This window comes from Mya arenaria, chromosome 8 (assembly GCF_026914265.1).
Source record: "Mya arenaria isolate MELC-2E11 chromosome 8, ASM2691426v1".
NCBI lineage: Eukaryota > Metazoa > Mollusca > Bivalvia > Myida > Myidae > Mya > Mya arenaria.
Genome location: NC_069129.1, coordinates 48,480,841 through 48,500,266, shown reverse-complemented (window position 1 = coordinate 48,500,266; position 19,426 = coordinate 48,480,841). Strand labels below are relative to the sequence as shown.

At 35.1% G+C, this 19,426-nt stretch overlaps 1 protein-coding gene across 1 annotated transcript; it reads left to right on the top strand.

The window, feature by feature from the left end:
• The first annotated feature begins 861 nt into the window (after window positions 1-861).
• LOC128242399 (uncharacterized) lies at window positions 862-19,024 on the top strand. Its single transcript, XM_052959542.1, has 8 exons — window positions 862-885; window positions 5,671-5,775; window positions 14,734-14,804; window positions 15,932-16,072; window positions 16,479-16,579; window positions 17,298-17,406; window positions 17,749-17,820; window positions 18,674-19,024. The coding sequence occupies exons 5-8, from the start codon at window positions 16,538-16,540 to the stop codon at window positions 18,778-18,780; spliced, it is 330 nt and encodes a 109-aa protein (XP_052815502.1). The 5' UTR covers window positions 862-885; window positions 5,671-5,775; window positions 14,734-14,804; window positions 15,932-16,072; window positions 16,479-16,537; the 3' UTR covers window positions 18,781-19,024.
• The last annotated feature ends 402 nt before the right edge of the window (window positions 19,025-19,426 follow it).

The following is a 19,426-nucleotide window of genomic DNA, read 5'->3' as shown; positions in this document are numbered from 1 at the left end:
GCATATTTTAAGCAGTCGGCAATGGGGCAGCATGGTGACACCTAGCGGGAACACTATTATCATAAATATTACGTAATTTGACTCAATTATGACAGCGGCTGCCGATCTTTAATAATGATTTCAATAGTAAAAAGGGCACTAACGGGACAATTAGCGCTATTAGAGCATTTGTGAAAAGGGCAGTACTCAAAAAAGGGGCAGGGCGGTAAGAAAAGAGGCACGGGCGCTGCGCCATTGAAAAACGGGCTAGCTGGAGCACTGCTGAATGTTACAGTTAAATTTTATTTTGTAAAACTATGCATTGACATAATATCTTGTCGTGTCTGGGCGGTAATTTTGGGTTAAAATTCAGCGCTATTCCCAGTGCAAAAAAAACATACATTTCCCCATGACTGGAAAATATGTGTGGTTTATATTAAGAAAAAAATATTAAGCAATGTCGGGTGCATTCTCCAAACAAAAAAACATTATCAAAGTCAATAGTTTTCTTGGTTTCAATATTTTAAACTGAAGCATTGTTGTTCACAAAATAAAAAAAAAATCTAATGACACCCAAAGTGGTGAAAAAAACACATAGGAACATTAAACACATAGGGACATTAAACACATAGGGACATTTGTCATAATACATTTCCTTTCTTTGTAGTAATGTTATGTTTCAATTGTTTTAATAGCATCGATGCCTCAAAAGACACGTGTCTGGCACGCATGGTCAACGACTTGGACCGATACACAAAGCCTAATTGCAAAATGGTTAAAGTTGTTGATGACAGACATCAACCAAGACTCTGTCTGTATGCAACTGAAATGATCAGCAAAGACACTGAATTGAGGTACGATTATGGTGTTGCTGATTTATCAGATGTACCTTGGAGAAAGCGAAAGGTAAGAAATAAAATGTTTTAATTTTCTCTTCTTTTTAATTTAAGTCAAAATACTGAATGCATTGTACTCAAACTCTGTTGGATGTTAAATAAAGTCTGACGGGTATTGCTTCTCACTTGGGTAAAATTTGTATTATTGATTTCCCCTATTGATACCCCAATTTGGTGTGAGCTTTATGACGTCACAAATTTTAATAATAGACCATCATACAACCTCAACCTCTAGTTTCGTTAAGTGTTGAATTATTTCTTTCATTGCTTGTTTTTATGAATTTTTCCCTTTAAAACCTATAAAAACTTACGGATACTACTCTAATTTTGTCTTGATTGAAATGTATGTTATAATTTATTACATAGCCTATGGTGTAGATACAGACATGACTTAATCAATAATTGAATTCCTTGTAAATGAGATTGTTTTATTAGCAAGGTGCACACAATCAAAGCTATTTCATTCAAATGGACTTAACTTGAATCCAGACAACTATCGGCAACTTTATGATAGTAAGTTGAATCATAATGTTGACATCAATGTCTCTGCATTTACAAACTTGTATACCATATTTTGCAGAAAAATGATGTCAAGCCTGTGGTTTTTGAACAATTCAGTAATATCGAGATGTTCCTTGTTAATTGTTTTTGTTATTTGTATGGTTTTTCAGAATATGCATTTATAGTGAGAACTACATATTCAGTGTACATGAAAAGTCTTTTAGCGTTCAAAAATATTGATTATTAAAACATTTGGTACTTACTGTTTCTAAGAAGCGTGTACATGGGATTTAATGTTTAATAAAAAAAAATCATATTGCCTTAAAAAAATTAAAGCAAACAGTTCTTTTTGTATTATTAAATACAAAGAGACAATTTTTTTCTGTCGTAGTTCAAATTTACACATGACATATGTTATATAAAAGCCTGGCAATGTCATGTTCTCTGACTCATTTCATGTACACTGGTATTTGCCTTACATTATTTTATTTTCCAATTTCATCTAAAAGTTATATGACTTAATTTTCCGCCCCACCATTTGAATATTCATAATTTTGTTCTACATTTGAACAAGATTATGGAAAGCCCTGTCCTACTATTGCCGTAAAAATCCACAAAGTAATAAAAAAAAATCTCAATAGTTTTTTTACTTTTTCAGTCTGTGTCTTGTTTTTTTGTTTGTTAGAATTTTGTGTTTAAAAGTTGTTCATCAGAACGTTTGTGGGAATCTTAGGCCAAAAAAAAAAATAGGTTCGTTTCCGGTCTCCTTCACAAAAAAAAGAGGGTAGGTAGGTAGGCATTTTTTTTATTATTTTTTTTGGGGGGGAAGTGATCTAGAATAGAAGGCGGCTGACTTTTATTCAAAAACAACCATATTAACTGCGTATGAGACAATTTTAAAAGGTACTAAAGCATAAAATGTAAATACAAGTCCATTCATTTATTAAGAACTGTATAATGTGTATTAATTATAATGTATAGATATACATTTTCTAGAATATAAATGCATGTATTGTTGAACATGTTTGTCTGTATAACAGATGTCGAAAAAGAGTGCCTCAGATTTGTCAATTTTTCATATTTACCAATTTCACATTTGTGCTATAATGCTATTCTTATATTTGATAGAATATTAAAATTCCAAACATTGTCAGAAGCTGTTTTTGTCACTTCAATGATCTCCGAAGTACACCTGACCCGTGTTCACAAAGCGTTTCCATTCTCAACTGAATTAGAGTATGAAACTTAATTTCTTATTTAAATCTCAAAAATATGTTTAGTACTAAATTTAAGACACTAACTATTTGAAAGTGATACCGTAATTCACCTAAGAGTTCGGACACCTTAAATTAATTATTTTTTTCGCTGTCCGAAAACATAGAAAATTACCATTTTTACATTTTATTTACATGTTTGTTTAACCTGCCTTTTTTCTTCATGTTTACATTTTACCACTTATTAATTTATCCGTAGTAATCAATGGTCATAAACTTATTTATTATGTCTCCCCTTCTCTGGGGGAGACATATTGTTTTTGCCCTGTCCGTCAGTCCGGTAGTCCGTCAGTCCGTCCGTACGTCACACTTCGTTTCCGATCGATAACTGGAAAACCGCATGACCTAGGATCACCAAACTTGGTAGGGAGGTTGGTCGTGAGGTGTAGAGGATCCCTATTGTTTTTGGGGTCACTAGGTCAAAGGTCAAGGTCGCGGCGACCCCCAATATAAAAACATTTCTGCTCAAAATCTTGAGAACGGTTTGACCTAGGTTCACCAAACTTGGTAGGGAGGTTGGTCATGAGGTGTAGAAGATCCCTATTGTTTTTGGGGTCACTAGGTCAAAGGTCAAGGTCGCGGCGACCCCCAATGTAAGAAACATTTCCGCTCAATATCTTGAGAATGGTTTGACCTAGGTTCACCAAACTTGGTAGGGAGGTTGATCATGAGGTTTAGAAAACTCCTATATTTTGGGGGGTCACAAGGTCAAAGGTCAACGTCGCTGTGACCTCTAATGTAAAAAAATATTTCCGTGCAATATCAGGAGAATGCTTTGATCTAGGTACACCAAACTTTGAAGTGAGGTTGGTCATGATGTCTAGATGATCCCAATTGTTTTGGGGGTAACAAGGTCAATAGTCAAGGTCGTGGTGACCTTCCATGTAAAAATCATTTGCGTGTAATATCTTTCACATATGTTTACCAAAAATTGTAGAGATGTTACTCGGGTGTACAAGACCCGCATTGTTTTTGAGGTCACTATGTCAGAGGTGACGGTCACAGACACCTGAACATAAGAAAAGGTTTCCGATCAATAAGTGGAGTTCCTATTGCCTTTGAGTCTTGAACTTTTGCATGCTGGTAGGTCTTCTTGGGCAGATGATCCGTATTGATTTTGGGGTCACTGGGTCCAAAAAGAGAGTGATGATGAAAAACGGTTTCCAATCAATAACTTAAGTTCTGCTTTACCTGGAGTCTCCAAACTTTGCATGCTTGTAAGGGTCATGCAGTAGTTGGGGTCACTGGGTCAAAGGTCAAGTCCACAAGGGCTTGAAGATGAAAACCGTTTCCGATCAATAACTGGCGTATCATTTCAACTTTCGTGCATTTTGTTTATTTTGTTTTTTGTCCATAAAAGACCTGCCGTTTTTTCCCTGAGAAACAGCAGCACTTGAAGGCCTTTGCATGTTTATGGTAAGTGTCTGTTTACTAAGCCTTCGGGGGAGACATGCGCTTTTCTCAAAAGCCCATTCTAGTTAAGCCTGTAGTGAAAATCCTTCATCAAGTTAATTAAAACACCATTTTATACATGCATTGAACTGAATAAACACATTCTATCGGCTTCAGATCAAAGAGTCACACTGTGTGACGTCACATAACTTACAGTTATACCCACGAGGATCTCGTGGAGAGCATGGACATTGCTATGCAGGATTAATATATAACTGTACGATTATTGACTGACGAACTCGACATGGGTGCCGCCATTTTAATAGACTGCTTATCAAATTACCGAATTCGAAATGAGACCAAAGAATTAACGGAAAGAAAGTACCGAAAAGTACTAAATATGCGCGCAGTTAACTTTTACACCAATAAAAAGTATAGGGTCGGCGCGGAAATAAGAGGGTCGGTCGGGCGACCGGAAACAGACCTATTTTTTTTTTTTTGGCCTTAAAACTGTTGAAATGAATAGTTTTTTCCATAATTAATTCATTATGTGATTGGCTTTTGTCAAGACCACACAATCATCTATACTGCAGTTCATCATTATGTAAAATTACCTCCAGCTCATTTGTCCTTAGTGTGTTAGAATTGTACCTCAGAAGGTTTGTCATAATTTAAAATTGTAAAATGATTTTATGGCGCTTGATATACATGGTTGTGTGCTGAAGACAGATACTTTTATGATATCTCATAAATGATTATGAATCCCAATTGGGCTAATTAAAATCATCCGTGTGTCCTTTGTCCCTCCCAGTTGTGTCTGGACTGTTATTAAGTCATCTATGGACTGATTTTAAAATTCTTTTGCAAATGTGTTATGCATACAAAAACGTCATGTCGTGTGCAAGGCCAATGTCCTTACCTCCAAGGTCAAAATTACACTATATAACCCGGACTGTATCCTCTTCATGTATAGACAGTTCTCAAAGTAACTTGCTGTTTTGCATACAAAGATGACATTCCACTTGCAGGACCCGTGTCCCTACCTCAAAGGTCACACTTATGGTTTGATTTCTATGGAATGCTGCGTTTAATGACATAGAGTATATCTGTTCATGTCCGAACTGTGTCTTTCACATGTATGGAAATTTTGAAATTATTTGGCACACATGTTTAGTATACTTTAGGCATGTGTTACGTGCAAGGTTTGTGTTCTTACCTCCAGGGTCAAAGTCACACTTTGTGTTTGATCATTATAGATTGTTCAATATACATACCATACATTGAGTATAGGTGATCATATCCAGGCTGTAACCTTTTGATGTTTGGACAGATTTTAAAATAACTTTGCACATCTGTAAACCACATGAAGACCGCACGTTAAGACCTGTTTCCCTTTGTAAAAGATCCAGGTCACACTTGTCTATGTTTTATTACCTTACAAAGTATGCCAAAAGTTTTTAAATAATGGTGTGTTGCTGTGTGATAAATGACTGTATATAACTTAAAATTAAAATTTTAAAATGACCTTACAACTCCTGAAACCCTGTCTTTGAACATAAGACAAATACTTCTCATGGCATTGTGACATGGCAGATCTGCGCGTGGTATAGAATTTTGATACATTTCAGATGCTGTTAAAGATGGTCATACAGCTGCAGATACTACAGAGGTCACAGAAACATCTGAAGATGCCCTCGGTGAATCAGCAGAAGTCTTGGAACATGCTTATCATGGTAAACTTGAGTGCTAATTAGTTCATACTAATTGATTTAAGCCTGATTGTGTAAAAGCTAACAGCTTATTTTAAACACACTCCAGTCGGTTTCCTTGGTCAAACTCACCAGTACTGAGTGTAAATATGAGAGGAAACTAGAACATTTTCCTGACTGGGGATCAAACCTAGCACCTCTTGGCTGCGAGGCGGACACTACAACTCTGAGCCATCCTTACATTAATTGAGTTTATGATCTGAAACAGGTACATACATGTTTCTGTTGCATCTAGACAAGCATCGACTTAAAAGCACCTCATGATGTATGCTAAAAGTTTGTAATGAATTGTGTGTGTGTGTTGGAGTCAAACCTCAGAAAGTTTGTTAAGCTTAATTCAGTAAAACTTATGGTTGTTCTCAATTAACAGATTTATTCAGTCTGGGTTATTTAATCACTTATTGGGTGTCACCTTGGGGGACATTGTTTCTCGGAATGACAAACACATGTTGATTTATACATCTAGATCTTGTATGTTCGTAATTTGGCGATGTAAGCATCTAGTTAGTTAATAATTGCTTATGTTATTTTTGTACCTGAATACCAGTATATATGTGTGAAGCTTTTAGCTTTAATGAGTTTGTAACAGTATATATTCAACTCAACTGTGTGTTTCAGATGCTGTAGGGAACAGTGGGGCAGTTGCCCCATCCACAGTTGTCTCTGAACATGCTGAAGGGCCGCCTCAAGGTAAATTGAATACAAAAACCAACTTTCTTTACATAGTTATTTTTCGCTGGTGACCACAATCTGTTGATGTTAATTACTTAAGACTATTTTTCTGTGATGAGGTACCTCATAAAGTAGACATAATGCTTGTAAAGATGAACATGGAATGTGTGTGTGTGTGTTGCTTACAAATGTTAGATATCTTGTCATCTATTAAAATCAGGCTTATTATACTCTTTAACATGTATTTGGACAAAGTATGCGTAAAAATATTGGTGAAATATGTGTGTTGAAATGAAGAACCACCAACACCACCATCATAATCACCACCAACACCAGCACCACCACAATCATCATGATCACCACAACCACCACAATCATCATGATCACAACCAACTCCACCACAATTATCATGATCACCATCACCACCACCATTATAATCACCCCTTCACAATCACCATCATCATTATAATCACCATCATCATAATCACCACCACCGCCACCACCATCATCATAATCACCACCACCGCCACCACCATCATCATAATCGCCACCATCATCATCATAATCACCGCCACCACCACCATCATCATAATCACTACCACCACCACCACAATCATCATGATCATCATCACCACCACCACCATCATAATCACCACTTCCACAATCAGCATAATCACCACCACCACCATTATCATAATCATCATCAATAGAACCACCAACATCTTAATCATCATCAATAGAACCACCTGAACATCATAATCATCATCAATAGAACCACCAACATCATAATCATCATCAATAGAACCACCAACATGGTGAAGAGTAGTGGGACTATAGTTATAGTAGTAGTGGGAGAAATCCCCAAAAGTAGTATTACCAGTTAGTTTTAAATAGTAGCATAATTATGCAATGATGCAGCAGCATCAACAGCAACTGAATGCTATTCTTATTCCATGATGATAATTAATGGTGAATGAGTTCCATCTTACAGAACTCTTGAGATTTTCTAAGTCTTTTTCACCAAATGCCACCCAAAAAATTAACTAAGTTCAGTTTTTCACCAACTGCCATATGAAAAATTAACTAAGTCAAATTTTTTCACCAAGTGCCACATGCATTTTTTTACACCAAATGCCACCTCCAGTTGGGTGGAAATTTCATGGCAGTTGGTGAAGTTCTTGATATTCCACCAAGTGCCACCCATTTTCCACCAAATGCCACCCAAATCCATGGCATTTGATGGAAGTTGGTGGCAAATTTAGGGAAGGGCAATTAGGCCAGTTTTTTTTATTTTTCGTTTTACGAGAATTTTTACAAAAATATTAAAGCACCAGGAATAAAAATAAGAAAAAGATGTCGAAAAATGAGCGTCGAGAAAAAAGAATAAAAATAAGATGGATTTTCCATATTTTTTCCTTTTTTTGAATTTTTTTATACAATGCATGTTTTGCAGTTGTGCACACTTGTTTTGTACTCCATACTGCCTGATGTATAATAGTGTTGCGCCACAGCTGTTAGAGGACATCAGTTTAAAAAACTTCTTCAAATATATTTGTAGTGTCCATACTTTCAGAAAGTCCAAAATTTCTCTGACAAGTTAAATACTATCTAAGTTATGTATTTCTTAACAAGAATAAATGCCAAAATGTTTCAAGTTCGTAGAAAATAAAATGACAGCCGCAGCATAAATGTTTTTCATTTTAAATCTTTGTAAAATTATCAAACATTTCGCCAAAAATCCAAAGTTATTAAAATAATTATAGAAAACTAAAAATGCAACTTGTCTCAATGAAAATCTAAACAAGAATGCCATTTCCCAGCAATTTCCATGGATTTGGCCATAAACTGGCTGAAAATTGGCCGGGTCGTTTTCTGGCAGGTGTCTAAACAGAGCGGCCCATATTTGGCCAAGAAACGGCCAGAAAACCGCCAACTTTCGATCGGACATTTGGCCGGTGGCCGAGAAATAGCCAAGCCCACTGTAGCAGAAACAGCGGCAGCTATATTGGATATACATGACAAAAAACGTTTAGTGAAAAAAATCCAGACTTCCTAACGCAGATTTAACATATAAATATAAACAATTCTCACTCCGGACCTAAATATTTGCAAATAACTGGTAATCGATTAAATGATGCAACAATAGTCTGTATTATAAAGGCAAAACAAGCTGTCATTTTCACATGATGATAATTAAATCAATTCTGTATATATATGTGCATGATTTTAATATGTGCTTCTACACTTTTGAAGTGTTTTTAATAGTCACTGAAACTTGCACTGGCAAAACCAAAGACATCTGGCTCATTGTTTGTGTCTAAAATGTTGATTAATAATATCATTTTGGGTATATATAATGAGATAAACAACACTTCTGAGGAAATTAAATGTCTGATATACAAGAAAGAAACAAGGTATGTAACTCAAACTTACCAGATTTCACGGTCGAGTCCAGTTTTTTTAAGTTTCTTAATCAACATACAAACAATCCATTTTAAAATAGGTGACATGAAAAGAGGAGTCAATGCCCTTAAAAATGGTATGCAGTAGGTGGTATAACTTTATTGTCTTTAAGACAAACAAGCCAAATCCAATGTCACATTCTCGTCTTTTTCTGTAGTCAGAAACTGTACAGCAAATTCCAATTTTCAGTGTTTCCCCGTGTAAACAGGTCTACGCACAGAAGTATTTAAGTTATTTTATGCTTCGATATAAAGAAAATACAATTCCGTTCCGATATCACAAAAAATCGCCACGATTTTATGAACAACATTATCAGTCTTCAAACTAAATCCACTTTAAAATTTCGTAAACAGGCAGCCATATTCCTTATAAGCTCTTAGACATGATATTAAGCAAGTTTATTTTCGTCATGGCATATAATATGCATGTGATATCACAAAACAATGAAACATATTTCAGTTTACTTTGTAAGCAATAATCGCCGGCTTCCGCCATCTTGGAAACTGTGCGCGATAATTTTTTGTTGTGAAATAAGGTTAAATAACACTAAATTTTATTTTCTATCTGAGATCGAAGAGACGGGCGGCGGAAAAAATAAAAATAAAGTTAGGAATTTGAATCTTTTTCTTTTTTGAGTTTTGCAATATTTAGGTACTGCGCTATCGTAAAACGAAAAATTGAAAAAACTCTGGCCCTATGTTAAATACCTCCTGAAGTATGCTCAGTGCTTATTTGTGTGTTAAAATTGTACCTCAGAATGTTTGAAAGTAATTTTGTTTAAACATTATATATTTTACAACGATTGTGAAGAAACCTTTGATAGCTTATTAAACTAAGTCCCTCTCGTTGGCACGATGTTGTGCAAGAGTGTGGTCTGATGTTGTGGGGGAAACCGGAGTACCCGTAGAAAACCCACTTGTCCGGTTTAGTGACCATTAACCAAACTCACATGCGCCTAGGCCGGGAATTGGACCAGGGTTGCCCAGGTGAGAAGTAAGTGCGCTAACAACTGCGCTAGCCGGACAACCTACGTAATTTAAAATTGTGAAATAATTTTATGAGTCTGATATACATGTTTGTGTGCTGAAGACAGATACTTTAATAATATCTCAGAAATGAACATGAATTATCCACACCCTGCATATTAAAATTATCTGTGTGTCCTTCCTGTACGAAATTTTCCAACCGTAAAACATAACACTTTCAATTTTACGTACTTGTACGGAATCATGATAATTACGGCCAGAATTAAGGAAAATAAAGAACGATTTACGTGTGCTAAACAGACGGAATCTGACTGTAATAGTGGACGTAATATTAAAATGCACCGGAATTTTTATAAAATTTTGTGCATAAAAATTTCCATACGTAATATTAAGATGGATTTACGTGTGCCAAACGGACAGAACCTGACCGTAAAAGTGGACGTAATGTTTAAATTAACCGGAATTTTGGAACAGGATTTTTTTCAAAAATCTGACCGTAAAATGTAACTTAATATTTAATGTAACTGGAATTTACAACATTTCTAAAACTCAATTCATTGCTTTTCACTACGTGCCTGCTTAAACTTTTCTAACTTGTTTAAATAAAATGATTTTCATTGATATTATTTATTATAATATATACTTTTGTTGTAATCGTTGCATGACTTTATTTTTTGTGATTTTAAAATCAGTAAACTGATTATAGTGTTATAATCTGCAATATAAATATTATGAAATGAAGAGACAATGAGTCTACAAAGACTTATTTGAAAATTAAAGTTATAGTGTTTTTGGAATCCTCTGCGAGTTTTGTCCATGCTTATTTTCACTTTTCTAACACAGACTCAACTTGCTTGATTGGTAATGCCTTTTTTCCAGTCAGATCCAAATGTATTCTGTCCAGCAACTAGGACGTCACACAATCTGCAGTAAAATTTAATATCATGTAAAATTATTTTATTACTAGTATCAAAATGCATCATTTTTAATCCATTTTAACATTCTCAAGCACACTTTATCATCCTCACAGCTTAAAGTGACTCGCTCATGATTTTGGACCAAAACTAAGTTTTCCCGGTAATGCATCTGGAAACACTTATTTATCATTATTTTACTCTATCATGTCAAAATTGCAGAAAAAAAATACAGTGAAAGGATTTTTGTTATAGTGGAGTTAGAACCAACGCTGGTTAAGTCAAGAAAATATTAGAAAACAACCGGCTAGTCCACACGGCCACCGGGACTTATACAGATTGGTGGATATGTTGACAAGGATATGCCAAGAAGTCAAACCCTGTTTTATGGCTCTCGGCAATGGCTAGAAACATGCAATAAAACACACAAATACAAATATTCAATCAACATAACCTGCATTTTAATTACCTGCTACATAAAAATGTTACTTATCACAAATGTGTTGTTGTTTTTTTACATGAGTAACGATACTGCTTTAAAACTATGACCATAAAAGCAACATGATTTCCATATAGATATATTTCTTTCTGAATAAATACAATCCTTCACAAACCTTCTTTGGGTATGGTCTGCTTTATGTGCTCCAACTGTTACTTTCAGATCTTGTGTACTTTCCTTGCCATTTAATATTAAAGCCATCTAACAGCATTTTAACACAGAGTAACATACATATACAGAAAATCATTATTAAAATGTTTTATGAATTCAAAAGACTCATAATTATGTAACAAATAGGATGAAATGAATGACATATAATTTAAGATACATTTTGAAATAAGTGTTTACCTTCAAACTATGACAGATCCTGATTATATCCAGCAAACAATAGGAATCTGCAGAAAGTATAACCGCCATGGCTGTGTTTACATCAAGAAAACCGCCTGAACATTTGAAATCCACTGATCTTATTGGCTACTGAGCCCTGATTCTCCGCATACTCACTGAAATTTTCTGCCTGACCTTAGATAATCTGATAAGCCCAGGCAATGTGTACCGTGAGAAATAGCTTGGTCAATAAACTAACAGAGCACACTGATAAAAGACTTCTAATTTCTAATTAATATGTTAAAATGTATGTTTATCTTTTTGTGTTTTTTTAAACTTATGAAATGAAAATTTAATAATAATAAAAAATATAATAATAATAATAAAGTTAAAGACAAATGCTGATGATGCACCATTAAAAATAAAAGTCATTAAGAAAAAAATGGAGGTCCCTATTTACAGCCAGAAAAATGAACTTTACGCGTGTCATGTAAAACTAAGTCTGTTTTAACAGTGAAAAGTATTTCAGAAATTTTCTAAGTTTAAAATTATTACCAGAATCAGTTTCCAATTGTAATTTTGTAATATATTGTGGATTTTCCGTATGTAAATGAATGAAGTTCCAGTCCAGGTACATAACTTTCCTTCCCACAAATAAATTACTGCCAGATTACGGGCGTAAATATGATATTCCTGCCACTTTCCTGCAAAATTCTGGCCGGATTCTTGCTGAAAATTTCATATGGGAGACACATGCACGATTTGTGTTTCTACCTCCAAGGTCAAGGTCACACTTTATGTCTGATCAGTATGGATTGTTTAAAGCTGCACCCTCACAGATTGAACGTTTTGACAACTTTTTTATTTTTTGTCTTGGGCCGAGCCAATTTTTGCGAAAATCCACGGAACTCAGTTAAATAAGACTGCTGACAAAAATATCGCAGATTTTTATATTTATGTTCAAAAATTGCTGTTTTATGCATTTTTCTTAAACCGTAAGTAACGGTTTAAGCCATAAAACATTAATTTTCGAACGGAAAATATGAAAATCTGCTATCTGATATTTTGTCAGCAATATTTTACCGTTGGTTTGCAAATATTAACGCAAAATTTGCTATTTCCAAGACAAAAAATAAAAAAGTTGTAAAACTGGTATATCTGTGAGAGTGCAGCTTTAATATACAGACATTGAGTATAGGTGGTCATATCCGGGCTGTAACCTTTTAATGTTTGGACATATTTTTAAATAACTTTGCACATTCTGTAAAGCACTTAAAGACACGTGTTAAGACCTGTGTCTCTTTCTCAAAGATCAAGGTAACACTTCTATTTTTTAATACCTCACAAAGTATGCCAAACGTTTTTAAATAATGGTGTGTTGCTGTGTGTTAAAAGTGTACCTCGGAATCACGGTATGTAACTTAAAATTTGAATTGTAGAATGATCTTACAACTCCGCAAACCTGTGTTTGTGAACATATGACATATACTTTGATATACCGTAATGGTATTTTGGCATGGCAGATCTGCACATGGTATAGGATTTCGATGCATTTCAGATGCTGTAAAAGATGATCATGCAGCTGCATATACTACAGAGGTCACTGAACCATTTAAAGATGTCCTCAGTGCATCAGCAGAAGAAGTATTGAAACATGCTTATCATGGTAAACTTGAGTGCTCATTAGTTTATACTACTTTATTTAAGCCTGATTGTGTAAAGCTAACAGCTTATTTTAAACACACTCCAGTCGGTTTCCTTAGTCAAATTCAGTACTAAGACAGTGTACAAATGAGTGGAAACAAGAACATTTTTCTGAGCGGGAATCAAACCTAGTGCTCACCTCTTGGTTGTGAGGAGGATACTCTACCTCTGAGCCATCCTGACATTAATTGAGCTTATGACTGAAACAGGTACATTCTTTTTTCTGTTGCACCTAGACCAGCACAGTCTTTAAAGTACCTCATGATGTATACTAAAAGTTTGTAATGAAATGTGTGTGTTGAAGTTAAACCTCAGAATGTATTTTAAGCTTTATTTAGTAAAACTTATTCTTGTTCTTAAATTATTAGATTCATAGAGTCTGGGTTATTTTGTCACTTATTTGGTGTCACCTCAGGGACATTATTTCTCAGAACAATTGTTGATTTATACATCCAGATATTGTATGTTTGTTATTTAGTGATGTAAGCATCTAGTTAGTTTATAATTGCATGTGTTATTTTTATGCCCCCCGAAGATGGGCATATTAAAATCGCACCGTCTGTCCGTCCGTCTGGCTCCGTAACTTTCCCTTGTATGGACAGATTTTAAAATAACTTGCCACATGTGTTCCACATACCATGACGACGTGTGGCGTGCAAGACTCGTGTCCCTACCTCAAAGGTCAAGGTCACACTTAGTGTTTATTCACAATGGAGTGCTGCATATAAGGACAAAGAGTATAGGTTGTCGTGTTCGGGCTGTAACTTTCTCTTGTATAGACAGATTTTAAAATAACTTGCCACATGTGTTCCACATACCAAGACAACGTGTCACCTGCAAGACCCGTGTCCCTACCTCAAAGGTCAAGGTCACACTTAGTGTTTATTTACAATGGAGTGCTGCATATAAGGACATAGAGTATAGGTTGTCGTGTCCGGGCTGTAACTTTCCCTTGTATGGACAGATTTTAAAATAACTTGCCACATGTGTTCCACATACCAAGACGACTTGTTGCGTGCAAGACCCGTGTCCCTACCTCAAAGGTCAAGGTCACACTTAGTGTTTATTCACAAGGGAATTCTGAATATAAGGACATAACAGTGTAGGTTGTCAGTATGGGTGGTATTTTTTTATGTTCAGAGGCAATTTAAAATAACTTGCCATATGTATTTGACACGTAAAGGCAAGATCAACTTTTCATGTACTGACCTTGTTCGTAGGTCAATGTCACGTTCGGGGGCATTCGTCACATACTGTGACAGCTCTTGTTTATTCCTGAATACCAGTATATTTTTGTGAAGTTTTAAGCTTTAATGAGTTTGTAACAGTTTACATTCAACTTAAATTTGTGTTTTAGATGCTGTAGAAATCAGAGGGATAGTTTACCATCCACAGTTGTCTCTGAACATGCTGAAGGGCCGCCTCAAGGTAAATTGAATACGAAACCAACTTTCTTTGAGTAATTATTTGTCGCTGGTGATCACAGTCTGTTGATGCTCATAACTTAAAGACTATTTCTGTCAAAAGGTACCTCATAAAGTAGACACAATGCTTATTAAGATATACCTCGGAATGTGTGTGTTTGTGTGTGTGTGTGTTCCTTACAAAATGTTATAAATTTTAAAATACTATCAGCTATTCTGCGGTTTGATTACCTCACAAAGTATGCTAAAAGCTTCTCAAGATTTGTGTATTGCTCACTTGTTGTGTGTTCAACTTGTACCTCAGAATGTTTGTATGTAACTTAAAATTGATTTTAGGACATCTGACATATGTTGGTGTACATACAATCCTATCAGTTTTAGCATGTCTGTTTTTCAAAGAAAATATCACCATGGTGCCTGGTCAGCGGGGGAGTGAAAAATCTTTAAATAAAGTCACCACTCTGGGCAATCATGGCCCTTTTGTTAAAATATTAGCATATTTTCTTGGTTGAAACATTGATAATCATTTCATAATGAACAAAGGGAATGAAAACCAGGCAATATCTGAAGAGAGTGATGAAGTTGATTCTGTAAAAGTGACATGACCATGGAGAAAAAATAATGGAATTCAAGATCGAGATTAAATGTATAAGGTAACCGAAAAGGTCTTGTTTCCTTCACCAGTCAAACCTGAATGTGTCTGTTTTAAAAGCTTGTCAGAAAGACATACATCATTACATGTATCCCTGATGCAGAATGAACCCACAACTGTTTGAGTGAGATACCTGCACACAGACCAGATAATTAACCTTGCTCTCAAGGAATCTTGTTTTGTCATTTCATTTTATTGATTAAGGATGTGTTCAGTGCACATATTATGAATAATGTTAGTTTCTTTCATGTACTACTATAAACAAAAAAACATTGGTTACTGCTTCGCCAATGGAAAGGTCTACAACAGACACCTTTCCATGGAGTTGTGAAACACTTCTACATCAGCTATAGGTGACTTGTGCTAAACTTTACCTATCCGGTATATAAAACAATGTTATGTACCGTAAGCATACTTTGTAATCTTAAGCAATTGTTTGCAGGACATGTTTTTCTATTTTTGTACATGTTTTTTTGCAGCAATGTTCAAGATTTGACCCATGAGCAGCTACAGTATATGGTTGATTAGAGTGAGAGGCATATGCGGAAAATATTTGGAGGATATATTCTCTGCGAGCTGCGAGAGACATATTGCATTCTAGCAGGGAGGAAGAAGCAAAAGTAAGGCATTTATGAGCTCGAACAATTTCAGGAATAAATGCACTGTACTTTTATGGTTAATGTATGAACTTTAGGCCACAACAAATATTTGTTTATTTATTCGATTGTGACCAAGAAAAGTTGAAGCAAGGAGCGGGAGCAACAAAATTCATATTTCCCATTTCTTTCACAACCAGGAGTTGACAAAGCTGATTTTTTTTAATTGTATAATGCCATAAATACATTCTTGAATTTTCCCTCCTAAATACAAGTTAAAATAAAGAACAAACAACACAAAAAGTATGCACATTATTATTCCTTGTATTTTAATTCTTTATTGTTTCGTATGAACTGATATTTAAAAAAAGATTCATAATTGCTGTTAACAGCATTGTAAAAATGTATCCTGTTTATGTTTTTTTTTCAGGAGAGCTGGACTCGAACTTGCGTATTGGTTCTTACACAGGCCAGCATGTGGACACAGTCATGCATGTCCTTGAATACATCTTCTGTAAACCGGATAACAAGGTTTGTCAGCCACTTTTACAGAGCTCAAGATTAGAGGGTTATTTGTCATCAACCCTTTACTTTATGGCAAATGCCCTTTGAATTTCAAATGCAGTGGTACAGGCAACCTTTGATTTTCAAACTACTGGATGTGGTACTCATAATTTTCTTGAAATAATTATGGAAATTATGTAGTCTTTTACTTAAAAATATCTTTTACACCCAAACACCAGTAGAGTAAAATAATTTTTTGCATTAAAACCTTATCTTTTGAATGAGGAAACCAGAATTCTTATACTTGGCAATACAATTTTAAACAAGATCTGCTGTATAAAACCCAGGATCTAAGCCAGCCCGGAACGTATTTTACGAGTGCGGCGCTTGTAGGCTTGTGCTAATTTCAACCACAAGTGAACAATATGCTTGGTCCAAATGGTCAGCAAACAGTACCATTAACCCTACAGAATTATCAGGAGCTCTGCACTTGTAATTTAACTTTTTATGGTATTCTGCATCATAATGTTGTTTGGAAATATGGTGTTCATTATTCAACAATATTTATATATAGAGAGAGATTTCCAAAATTACTAGAAAAATGGCGCCAGTTTTTTAGATTGACTATTTAATGCTATTACAGTTCTGTTTGCCCATGACTTCAACTTAACCCTCTATAATACAGGTATATAATATAGACTGAACCGAGAATGTTGCAGTTTGAAACACTTTCAATGCATTTCAGATGCTGTTAAGACGATTATACAGTTGCAGAAACTACAGAGATCTCGGAACCATCTCAAGATGCTCTTGGTGCATCAACAGAAGATCAGAAGTGGACCATGCTTATCTTGGTAAACTGCAGGCTTAATTGAGCATTTTATCTGTAAATAGGTACATACTTTTTCCTGTTGCACCTAGACATGCATTGACTTTAGTACCTCATGATGTATGCTAAAAGTGTGTAATGAATTGTGTGTGTCGAAGTTTAACCGCAGATGTTTGGTCACCTTGATTTATTGTTACCCAAAATGACAACACTTCTTGATTAATACATTTAGATCTAATATGTTTGTAACATTTATAATTTATGTATCCAGTAAGTTAATAATTGCATGTGTTATTTTTGTACCTGAATACCAGTAAGCTTTCATAATATTGTAGCAGTTGACATTCAACTTAACTGTGTGTTTCAGATGCTACAGGGAACAATGGTACAGTTGCCCCATCCACTGTCATCTCTGAACATGCTGAAGGGCTGCCTGAAGGTAAATTCATGTTTGTATGTTGCTTGCAGATGTAGACTTATCTTGTTTCTCATTAAAAGTGTTCGCTTAAAAATAAGAGTTTTATTTATGATCCAATAGTTTTGCAGCAATGTTGCTGTCTGTTATATAGACAAAGTATGCTTCCAGTTACTGATGAAATGTGGGTGTTGAAATGAAGCACCTCAGTGTGCACTGGGTCATCTTTTGTCGAAAAACTAACTTGTTAGGTCACTTAAAAAAGCCCTGTTATACTCAAGAGACCATTTTGGCACTGTCTTGATAAATCTGGTCATAATGTTTTCCTTGACAAAATCTTGGACAAATTTGATACTTGTTTTCCATAATTGTATTAATCCTGAGATTGACCATTGTTTAGACAACACAGCTCAAATGCAATCATTTTTGTTTTAAAGGCTTTCTAAAGACAAGTCTCTATGAGTTTTTTTACCTCCCAAAGTATGCAAAAAGCTTTCTAAAATTGGTGTGTTGCTGTTTGTTAAAATTCTACCTCTGAATGCTTGTATACAACTTAAAGTTGTGTACATGAGGCAAATATTTTATATCTCACAAATGATGTTGCAATCATGAAATGTTATACATTTTTGCCGATTTTGTGATTTTTTAATCCACTTGTGGAATGGCGAGACCAACATTCACATGATCATTTAGAGTTTCAAGCTCTAGTTCCAATTTCCTCAAACCAGTTTGCACATATCTTCGAACTCTTCTGTTGCTCATAACATTGGTAGTTATATATATGATTTAAAGTGTAACGATATTCCTGGCTTGGTGATTTATTCATGTTATTTAACCTTTATCTTTTGTCCAGCTTAAATCCTCTCTTGCATTTCAGCCAGGAACTTTCAGCGTTTAACAGAGGAGCAAGGCCAACTCCTAAGAAAATGTCGAAGTGTTCAACATTACTATGAGACGGGAACTGAAGATGAAAGACTGTATTAATTCAATCAAAAGCCACAAGTGTTTGAATTCTCTGAAGTGGAATTAAATAAAAAAACACATTACACAGTTGGATAACGACAGATTGCACACTGAAACAATAATAAGTGTTCAAAGTGCTAGTACATCTTGTACATAGTGTCAAGGTGTCCAAGCATGTCTCTGTAAGCCAATGGTTCACTGCATATGAGGTTAATTTATATCTTACAGTGGATTGCAGCAAAAGGCCACAGGAAAATATGTTTTGATTCTCATCCGTATTTTGAAGAAAAAAATGGGGCTGAATGGCATATTTTATTTATTTTTTATATGACGGGCGGGCTAGGATGAGAATCTAAAATATTTTTTCTCTGGCTTAAGGCTTTATTCTTAGTATGTATCTATTATGTCATCATGATGAAGTCATTGTTACTATTCTACATTATTAAAAATTAGATTCAATCATTTTTAGATTTCCGGAGGTTTTGAAGAGCATATTTTAACAGCCAATGGGAACATAAGCACATTTCGAGTGTTACATGACCCAGCCTTTTTATCAAAAGTTGCTCAGAGTTCATTTTTGCGTGACAGAGTAATAGGCCTTGGAAACTTCAAAATGGCTGAAAAGGCTTGTCCAAGCACTTTATTTTCGCTTGCACTGTTTATCATC